At 42.4% G+C, this 10,665-nt stretch overlaps 1 protein-coding gene across 2 annotated transcripts; it reads right to left on the bottom strand.

Annotated features, from left to right (window-relative positions):
- Window positions 1–1,811: 1,811 nt before the first annotated feature.
- Window positions 1,812–10,109, bottom strand: nif3l1 (NIF3 NGG1 interacting factor 3-like 1 (S. cerevisiae)). 2 transcript variants are annotated; one of them, XM_010894273.3, is made up of 7 exons: window positions 10,023–10,109; window positions 8,615–9,231; window positions 8,115–8,271; window positions 7,660–7,783; window positions 5,068–5,206; window positions 4,696–4,779; window positions 1,812–2,369 (listed from the first exon to the last, which is right to left on the bottom strand). In XM_010894273.3, exons 1-7 carry the CDS (start codon window positions 10,082–10,084, stop codon window positions 2,185–2,187), a joined length of 1,368 nt encoding a protein of 455 aa, XP_010892575.2. In that variant the 5' UTR covers window positions 10,085–10,109; the 3' UTR covers window positions 1,812–2,184. The 2 variants fall into 2 exon arrangements, with proteins under 2 accessions (XP_010892575.2, XP_010892576.1); XM_010894274.2 differs by lacking the exon at window positions 10,023–10,109 and adding an exon at window positions 9,874–9,989.
- Between the last annotated feature and the right edge of the window lie 556 nt (window positions 10,110–10,665).

Genomic DNA, 10,665 nt, shown 5'->3' with positions numbered 1-10,665 from the left:
AGATGGCCTTATTTTCATTCTTAGTATATTTCTAGTATATCCCCCAAACTGAGTTTTGATACTTTATTTTGTTACAAAGCTGGTTATCACATTTCTTGGAGACGCAAGAATTTTCTCTTTATATTTCATCAATTATTTTTCATCAAAAGAAAATACATAATTAAAACACTTTGGGTTATCACCTGACAGCAGAGTGAAATTCCAGCTATCTTCTCCATTAATACAAACATCCTTGCTCGAATATAATTCTGGCACACTCAATTACATAGGTAGGCTTACAAAAACAAGAAGGATCCATAAGTCAATTAGTGTGCACTTGAATGGGAATAACCATTCTCTTAACAGTATTTCTAATATAGTGGGGTCCAGGTTCCTCACAAGGATTACAGTTAACTGTTACTTAAAGTACAGGTGCATCTAAAAAAATAATAATAGAATATCATAGAAAAGCTTATTTTCTTCGGTAATTCACATCAAAAATGTCAACCTGGGAAGAGCTATAATCAGCTAATTTACTCCCTGAGACTTCAGTACACACAACCACAATCATGGGGAAGACTGCTGACTTGACAGTTGTCCAGAAGACACTCACTGACACCCTCCACGAGGAGGGTAAGCCACAGAAGGACATTGCAGAAAAGGCTGGCTGTTCACAGAGTGCTGTATCAAAGCATTTTCATGGAAATTTGACTAGAAGGGAAAAGTGAGGTAGGAAAAGATGTACAGGCAAAAGGAATGACCGAAGCCTTGAGAGGATTGTCAAGCAAAGCCGATTCAAGAACTTGGAGGAGTTTCACAAGGAGTGGACTGAGGCTGGAGTCAGTGCATCAAGAGCCACTACGCACAACCAGAGACAGCATCAGAAGGGTCATATCTGGGCAGAGGAGATAAATAACTGGACCGCTGCTCAGTGGTCCAAAGTCCTCCCTTCAGATGAAAGTACATTTTGCATTTCATACGGAAATCAAGGTCACAGAGTCTGGAGGAAGAGTGGAGAGGCACAGAATCCAAGTTGCTTGAAGTCCAGTATGAGGTTTCCACAGTCAGGGATGATTTGGGGAGCCATGTCATCTGCTGGTGTTGGTCCTCTGTGTTTTATCAAGTCCAGAGTCAATGCAGCCGTCTATCAGGAGATTTTAGAGCACTTCATGCTTCCATCTGCTGACAAGCTTTATGGAGATGCTGACTTCCTTTTCCAGCAGGTCACCTGCCCACAGTGCCAAAATGTCTGGTAACTGGTTTGCTGCCCATGGTATTACTGTACTTGATTGGCCAGCCAACTTGTCTGACCTGAACCCCGTACAGAATCTATGGGGTATTGTCAAGAGGAAAATTAGATACACCAGACCGAACAATACAGATGAGCTGAAGGACACTTTCAATGCAACCTGGGCTTCCATAACACCTCAGCAGTGCCACAGGCTGATTGCCTCCAAGCCACACCACATTGATGCAGTCATTCGTGCAAAAGGAGCCCCGACCAAGTATTGAGTGCATCAATGAACATACTTAGGGAAACTTTGCAGGTGTTTTGAGTTAATTAGCTGATAAGAGATCTGCTCAGGTTGACATTTCTGTATTGTAAATGTTTTATTCTAATGTTTTGAGGTACTGGATTTTTGATTTCCATGAGCTGTAAGCCATAATCATCAAGATTGAAACAAAAAGGCTTGAAATGTTTCACTTTATGGGTAATGAATCTACAACATGATCTAAACTACAGAAAAAAAAATAAAAAACTTTTCCACAATATCTGGCAATTCCCAAGCCTGCTTAGTGAGGTACATAAAATAGGACCAAACAACACAGAATTAGTTCATACAATCTTTATTATTGGAAAAGCTCCATTTGCTGCAGTATGAACAGTATGATTAGAATATCAAATATCAATATGGACAAATCATTTGTTCATTCGCAGTACAGAACCGTATTACGTGTAATACTATCCTTGACTATGTGACTGTACATTACCTCCATGAAATATCCATCTCATTCAATTTGCCTGCAGTGGACAACAGCTCAAGTCAAAGTTTAGTTTGCAAACCATAATAGGTGGCGGTTTATGTAGGTACTAAATGAATCACCCATGAGGATAACCTCGATCAGTTGGGACACATTACTCCTGTATTCTCTTAGCACTGCATCGCTTATGAAACCATTTGACGTTCAAAAACTGTTACTATCTCAGACCACCTCAAGGGGGTCTCGGTCAGCCTGCGAAAGTGCAACAGTAACGGTGTCAGACAGGCGCACCTTCAGCCTCTCCTTGACCACAGACAGGAAACCCCGCTCGCTGTTGCTATGATCACTAAGAATCACACTGCAGCCCGACGCGACAGCATCCAGGACCTCGTGATGGGACATCTCCCCTGAGATTGAAATGAGGCCAGAGGTCAATGACTGTGCAAATAAAAACTTCAGTCACGTGTGTATATACAAATGCATGCATGATCATCGCCCACTAATTATTTGGACAGCAAATTTTATATATATATACATATGCACGCACGCACTTGAAAACCTGCGACCAATGAACCCCAACAGATACTAGCTGTCTACTCTGATGGTGCTCTGCCATACCTGTACTGTAGCTAAATTCAGGTACTGTATGTCCTTCTAACTTAGATCTAATTTTCAGCACATGAAAGGCATGTTCTTTGGATTTAATATTGGAGATTGACCAATGAATTTACACTGATGAGCCAAAACATTATGACCACCTGCCTAATATGCTGTTGGTACTCCACGTGTGGCCAAAACAGTGCCAACCCACCGAGGACTGAGCTCTACAAGACCCCTGAATGTGTCCTGTGGTATCTGGCACCAAGACATTAGCAGCAGATCCTTCAAGTCCTGTAAGTGGCGAGGAACTCAATCGGATTGAGATGTGGGGAATTTGGAGGTCAGGGCAACATATTATCCTGCTGAAAGATGCCACTGCCATACCGCTGCCATGAAGGGGTGTACCTGGTTTGCAACAATGTTTTGGTAGGTGGCCCGTGTCAAACTGATGTCTACATGAATGCCTGGACCCAGGCTTTCCTAGCAGAACATTGCTCAGAGCATCACACCAGCTCCACCAGCTTGTCGTCTTCCCACAGTGCATCCTGGTGCCATCATTTCCCCAGGTAAACGGCGCACACGTACCCCGCCGTCCACATGATGTAAAAGAAAACAGCCTATACTACACAGCAGGATTTGGGGTTAGTGGGATAACTTCAGGTTGAACCTTGGTTTGTTACTGGATTACATCACCATGGTAACTTATGCTGCACACCTATCCTGCTTCGGAGCATTACAAATAATAAATAATAATAATTTTGTTAAGCATCAATGTTCAGGTAAAGGAAAAATAAGGAGTGTCATTGTTTGGTAATACTGGTACATTGCCTACATGGACACCATGGATTTTCAGAAAAAGCTTTAGGCTGGACAATTAACAGGAATTTCTTTTTAGCACATAATTATAAAAATATTCACACAGCACAGGTGTCATAGTTGAACTATCTTTCTCCAATCCATGGAGTTCTATCAAATGCACACTGATGTTTCATTTTTTCACTTGTTGAATTAATTTTTTGCTCCCAAGACCGCTTAACACTGCCAGGGTTGCAACTGAAAGAATACAGAAAAAATTAATGCCATAAAAATGTATCTAAACATGTTAATTTAATGGAGTGTACAATTGGACTTATAGTCAGATGTAGTTGAACCTTAACGACGGGGCAGTGATATTGACAAGCCTTGTAACTTATGCATTTACACTGTGGCAATTATTTTGCCAGCTTTCCTTACCGCTTTTGGCAGCTGCAACCGTGTTGCTTTTATTTATATATATTATTAAATATATTTATAATATATATTATTTACATATAAATAATACTCTTCAGATTTGTCTAAAATTACGGTTTGCTCCTCTTGAATGAAATATGCGGCTCGGTCAGACTTGTCCATGTTTGTGATTGGTCATATGGGATAAACATCACCCCTTTTAAGGAAATGTGCTTGCTGCTAGATTGGGAAAACCTTGGGTGATTTAACAAATTGATAACCATCATCGTGTCACCACTTATGCAGGATTGTGGTTGTTAGGCTTAGTGAAGCCAGCTAACGAAAAGAAATCCAGGGCATGTTGACCTTGCTTCGTAGTATAGGCCTCAGGACTCATCAGACCAGGCCACCTTCCTCCACTGCTCCAAGGTCCAGTTCTGATGCTTGCACGCCCACTGAAGGCGCTTTTGACAGTGGACAGCAGTCACCATGGGCGCTCTGACAGGTCTGCGTCTACACAGCCCCACACGCAGCAGGGTGCGATGCACTGTGAGCTCCTCACGTAACATTCATTAAAGGTTTCTGTGACTTGTGCCTTTGTGTGCCCAACACCCCGCCGCCGTGCGTGGTTTGTCCCTCCTCGGACATCTGTCAGTAGGTACAGACCACTTACCGGGAGCTCCCCACTTGCCTTGGTGTTTCAGAGATGCTCTGACCGTCATCTGGCCATAACAATTTGGCGCTTGTCAAAGGTCTTTACTCCTGCCCATTTCTTTGCCCATGTTAGGAGAGGACCAACGTTATTTGTTTCACCTGTGAGTGGTCATAATGTTTCGGCTCATCAGTGTACATGTCAAAAAGGTTGATAGTATTCTCCCCAGAAATTGTATTGATTCAACCAGCTGTTGGTTCTTGCGAATATACCTGTAATGTAGAGGTCTGCTTTCACTCCATTCAGCACTGACCCTCCAGACCCGGCGCACACAGCTACAGTGCTTACAGTGGACTCTAAAAGGACAATCACACAATGACATCTTCTCAGCCTCTCACTTACGGTCAACCGGACACACAAGGCCAAAGGGAGAAGTGGTTAAATGCATCGGGGTCCCAATTGCCTATTGTCTTAAATGGGGCACTACTTTCGAGGTCCCATAGGGAAAATATAAAGTACACAGGGAACAGTAATCTAACACCAAAAGGTAAGAGATGTAACAAAAATGACAAGTCACTGTGGTTAAAAGCATCTGTTAAATGAACAGAATGCTATGTGTAATGTCTAGCTTCTCTCTCTACTACCTAGATTCCGCTGGGTGCCGAGGGCTAGCCGAAGGTGATTCAAGCCCAGGTGTGATTTCATTCGCTGGATGGCTGTTGCCACAGTGATGGACTCATCCAGAACGCTGAGACGCCCTTGACCATGGCCTGGTAGAGGAGGCTATAGAAAGAGGAAATGCCTGGTTCATATTGGTACAAAGCGAGAGAAAACAGATTGAAACAGGGAGGGACTGCCTGAACTTGTGTGACCTTGTGATTACAAACTTGAGGTGGGCATCCCACATAAAAAGGCTGAAAACATTGAGCAAAAAAGAAGACCAGTTCTGTACTACTCTCTCTGTTGCAAACTAACCCTGTGGATTCTGACACAGGACAGCAGGAAGACAATCAGGGGCAATGAGAAATGTAATGTCTTGATCAAGTTGAATTTCCAATGAAATAATACCCTGAAAAGTATAAAATTCAAATACAAGATAATTTAGGATTTCCTAAAATATACTGTCCAGGCAAGAGATAAACAATTTTCAAAAATACTCTTAAGTGTCTTCTTATATAAATGTGTTTTCAAATGCTATTACAATATTTCAAATGCTAATAGAATATCTTATCATTAATCAAGGATCAACATTACAGTTTGACTTAATGCTTGGAGCAAGTGAATAAGCCTGCTCCGAGGTTGCACCAACACCCAATAGCTATATACGCTGCTCAAAGAAACTAAAGGAACATGTAATCATCACCGTATAACACCAAGTCAATTAAACTTCAGGGATATCAGTCTACCCAATGAGGAAGCATACGCGATTGTGAATCAATGTCACCTGTTTTGGTGCAAATGAAAGTGACAACAAGGTCACTAGAGAGACCCAAGCAAGACCCTAGCGATCTCCTTTTCCTTCCTGACTGATTCTTCTCAAGTTTTGCCTGTGTCCTTGTCATTACTGGTAGCATGAGGCGGTACCTGCAGCCCATTGAGGGTTGCAGATAGTCCAGCTCCTCCAGGATGGCACATCCATGCGTGCCGTCACAAGGTTTGCTGTGTCTCGTAGTACAAGAGCATGTAGGAGATACCCAGAGACGGGCCGTTACACATTGAGAGCTGGACAGGCATCAACTCATCAAGAGAACCGGTATCTGATCCTTAGTGCGAGAAGGAACAGGAGCACTGCCAGAGTCCTACAAAATGACCTCCAGCAGGCTACTGGTGTGCATGTTTCTGACCAAACTGTCAGAAACAGACTCCATTAGGGTGGCATGATGGCCTGACATCCTTTAGTGGGACCTGGGCTCACAGCTCAGCACTGTGGAGCCCGACTGGAATGGCCAGAGAACACCAGAATTGGCAGGTCTGCCATAAGCACCTCTTTCTCTTCACAGATGAGAGCAGGTTCACACTGAGCACAGGTGACAGACGTGAAACAGTCTGGAGACGCCGTGGTAAATGTTATGCTGTCTGCCACATCATCCAGCATGACCGGTTTGATGGGTGGGTCAGTGATGGTCTTGGGGAGGCATATCCTTAGAGGGTTGCACAGACCTTCACGTGCTAGCCAACGGTACCCTGACTGCTGTTAGGTACCGGGATGAAATCCTCAGATCCATGAGTTCCTCCTGGTGCAGGAAAACGCCCGGCCTCATTTGACCAGAGTGTTTAAGCAGTTCCTGGATGATGAAGGCATTGATGCCATTGACTGGCCCTCATGTTTCCCAGACCTGAATCCAATTTATAACCTTTGAGACATTATGTATCGGTCCATCCAATGCTGATTCCTATGCTGATTCCTCATGATCATTGATGCCCCACAAGGTGAGATCTTGCTTGGAGCCCCAGACCGAGGGACACTGACCATCATCTTGAACTTCTTCCATTTTCTAATAAGTGCGCCAACAGTTGTTGCCTTCTTACCAAGCTGCTTGCCTATTGTCCTGTAGCCCATCCCAGCCTTGTGGAGGTCTACAATTTCTGTTTTAGATTCCGTCACAGCTGAAGTGTACCGATGATAAAAACGACAGACTTCTACATGCTTTGTAAGTAGGAAAACCTGCAAAATCGGCAGTGTATAAAATACTTGTTCTCCCCACTGTATGTCATTTTCTTCTCAACGATGTACTGTAAATATTTTGAACTTCAATATATTTCGTTCATCGAGACCCGATGTGTGAATTCAGTGTTCCCTTAATTGTTTTGAGCAGTGTACATGTATTGCTTAATTTTTCAAATAATATCTCTCCGCTTCCAATTTCATCCAATTGGTGCTTATGGCCTTGCAACTTCCAGTAGGCTTAGAACAATCAAAATCAAAGACCAAAATGTTTGATAACTAAAGTACAGCCATAGACCTGTACTGTGTAAATAGCCAGGCCATTGTTATTCATTTTGAATATGTATGCCCTCACATCTTTAAGTCATTCTCAATTAGGGATGCAAAACCATCTTAATGTAATCCATTTAATTTTTTATGTTATTAATATTACTGTGTTTTACACCTTTTTTTTTTTTTACACCTTTTTTTGGTACTTTTATCTGTAATTAATGGGTCAGGGACTGTGGATGAAAATTACATTGATAGTCTCTCCCTGTTGTTAACAAAGCATGGGATCATTTATTTGTACCTTTTGTGTTTGCAGGATACTGAGAGACTGGCTGGGAGCAGCGTGTCGTAGCAGAGTCTGAACACTGGGGGTCAGTGCTAAGTCGGGACAGAGCAGGGTCACAAGGTAGCCACCGCTCTCAGATCTAGAGTCGGATAGGAGACATAGACAAGTAAACCAGGGCTATTTAATCTCTGGTCCTGGAAGGACAATTCATTGTTAATTGCACCTGTCTGTTGTCTCAGATTTGATGTAGTATGTCCACAGAAGGACAGGCTGGAAACTAGAAGCATTTCCCTTTTAACAGGCATGGTTACAACACAGACAGAATCAAAACCGACAGACAGGCAGAGAACAGACATCCTGACGAGCGTAAAGACAGACATGCACCAGTTCGACAGGCACACACAGACAGACAAGAGACAAAAGTTCCAAACAAAGACAGACTGGGACAAGGAAGACAGATGTTCCAGTACCTTACAGCATTGTGCTGTAAACTGACACCGCTCTTTGTCCCCTGCAGTTCTGCCATGATGGTGTTAAGCTCCTCCTGACTCCGGGCTGTGAACTCCAGCTGGTGGATCTGGGGAGCGCTACCAAGGGCTTGACTCAACACTGACACTTTGCCACTGCCTGAAGACAATCACAAAGGAAAAAGTATCTGTTACTCCACTTTCAAACATATACTTAGAAAAGTGGGAAGAATCTTCTACAGCATTCAGAAGTTAAAATATTTAATTGTTTGGAACATACAATTTGGGCAGAACATGATGAAAACATATAAAGTAGATATAACTTCTAAAGTGACTGAAACACCCACAAGGTACCATCAAAGCAAGATAACATCCAGTTCCTTTCACATTAAAGTAAACTTTAAGCAGTTGTTGAGGCTTGATCATTTTTGGTGGGGACTAAGCTTCCGCAGCCACCTGTACTTAACACAAAACTAGGTAAAACACTGACAGCAGTCTCTTACCTACTCCACCCACCAGCCAGTCATTCACACCTCCTTTGACACTGTCCCAAGCCGTGTGAGGAGAAAACACAGCTATTCCAGCAGTGATGGCCCGAATTGCCAGTCGCTGCTTCCAGTCTTTTGAAACCAAGCGTTTGATTGGACGAAACAGCGGGGGGTGGTAAGATATGATGAGATCACAGTTCATGGCTTCGGCTTCAGACATGACAGAGTCCGTCAAATCATTGGTCAACAGGATAGTTCTGATAGGCCGACCTTTAATGGGCTCGACCAACAGGCCGACGTTGTCCCAGGACTCGGCTAATGAAAGGGGGGCCAGCTGCTCCAGAATCTCGAGAACATCCTTTAGATCCATCAGAGTGGTTGGACGAGAAGAGTGGAAAAGTGAGCACAAGAGGGGGGAGCAATGCCTGAGATGGAGAGAGGTAGAAAATGGACAACACCAACTGTAAGAATGAGAGGGAGTAGTATAAAAGGAAGGAAAGGCGGACAATTTAGAGTAAGTAGAGAAAGGGGAGCGAGCAAGTGTTTGAGAAATGCTTTCTTGGCAGCTCCTTTTGCAGGTAAATGACAGAACACTCCGGAAAAAGCTGTATCCAGTCAACATTGGTATAGACCTGTGTGCAAAAGAAAAACACCCAAACTCATTGATATGAATAATTATGAATTAATACAATAATTTGCATCCAAAAGCGAGGTCAACCTACAGCATGTAGATTTATGCCCATCTGTCTTGTACACAGAGAGGGAAAGAGAACTTTTCTGTTCATCCATACCATTCTAGCATCTATTTGAGAAAGGATAGCACTACTGGGGTCACCTCAATGTTTGTCAATTTCTGAATTTTAATTTCGGATGACCCAGTGGAGCTTGCGTGAAACCAATTCATCAGGAAGGATTGGCCAATGAATTGATAAGTCCCAGCCAGCTGACTACATTAAAATAACAGATCATGTAATGGTGGCAAGGTTTCCTCCAAGCTATACCCTCTAACCATCTCTGATCTTGTGTTATCTATTAACTTATTCTCAATACATGTGTCAAAACACCCATTCAAATGAACTGATACAGATTTTCCAAATAAACATTCAGTAGGCTATCGCTTTGGCTGCTGTTGCCATTTAATTCATTGGTTACTAAGTGAAATGACGTTATAACTGAGATAATATAATCGCACGACTATCAGTATCAGCCAAAAAAACTTCAAGAGCTAGCAATGGCTAACTAGCTAGGCTAACTAACTTCGTTAGCTAACTCACCAACTAAATGGCTAAACAAAGCAATGCCTGCTGCGATTCAATTGCCAGCTATCTTCAAAACGTTTGTTGTCATACTGACTGGTTTGATGAATAAATCAAATAAGAAATGCAACTCTGTATTGGAAATAAAAGCATGCTACTACACTTACTGGTGGAATACAGCGACTGCACCTGACACTCGCGAGACTTCCTGGAAGAGCTTCTGAACCATACTCAAAAGCGTCAAAATAAGAGTCCTCCTTTTACCTAAACATGTAGTATTTTAGTATTGTTGGGCATTTTCTACTATCATGCCATGATAGTAGAAAATGCGAGTGCAATAGGTAATAGTAATGTTATGTTTTAGGTTATATTAGCCATTTGAACATTGCTGCATAGGATATACTCAAAACCTGGTCTGCGGGCCAATGCCGGTTCGTAAAAAAAATGCCTGCGGGACAATGACATATCACTCATGAGAAAGTCCCATTGATTGTAAACAATAGCCAATATTTAGCGGTTGGAACACACAGACTGCTCTCTGTTTCAATCCTACAAATTGGATTCTAGCTTTTGAACGGTTTCAGCAATTAGCTATTAGGAACCCTTATATTAAAAATATTATTTCATGAAAGCTGTATAGGACAAGATAAAAGGGACTGTAGCAACATCGCTATTCAAAGCAATTAACGTCTTATTTCTTTCAGCAAATTATACTTGATCTTATCCAACATTTTCGTAAACTTCACATAAACCTTTTGGCACAGCAGTTAATTCAAACCATATTACTGAATCCTTCAATTTGACTGTCCT

This window comes from Esox lucius, chromosome 5 (genome assembly GCF_011004845.1).
Source record: "Esox lucius isolate fEsoLuc1 chromosome 5, fEsoLuc1.pri, whole genome shotgun sequence".
NCBI lineage: Eukaryota > Metazoa > Chordata > Actinopteri > Esociformes > Esocidae > Esox > Esox lucius.
This window is presented reverse-complemented; position numbering and strand designations above follow the sequence as displayed.

What these genes read in the sequence shown, in the direction of transcription:
- nif3l1 (XM_010894273.3), bottom strand. Translation starts at nt 10,084, where the DNA reads ATGGTTCAGAAGCTCTTCCAGGAAGTCTCGCGAGTGTCAGGTGCAGTC. An exon ending in GCAGTCGCTGTATTCCACCA is followed by an intron (nt 9,232 to 10,022) that starts GTAAGTGTAGTA and finishes TTTTGCACACAG; the next exon opens with GTCTATACCAATGTTGACTG. An exon ending in CGGCACCCAGCGGAATCTAG is followed by an intron (nt 4,780 to 5,067) that starts GTAGTAGAGAGA and finishes TTGTCCTTTTAG; the next exon opens with AGTCCACTGTAAGCACTGTA.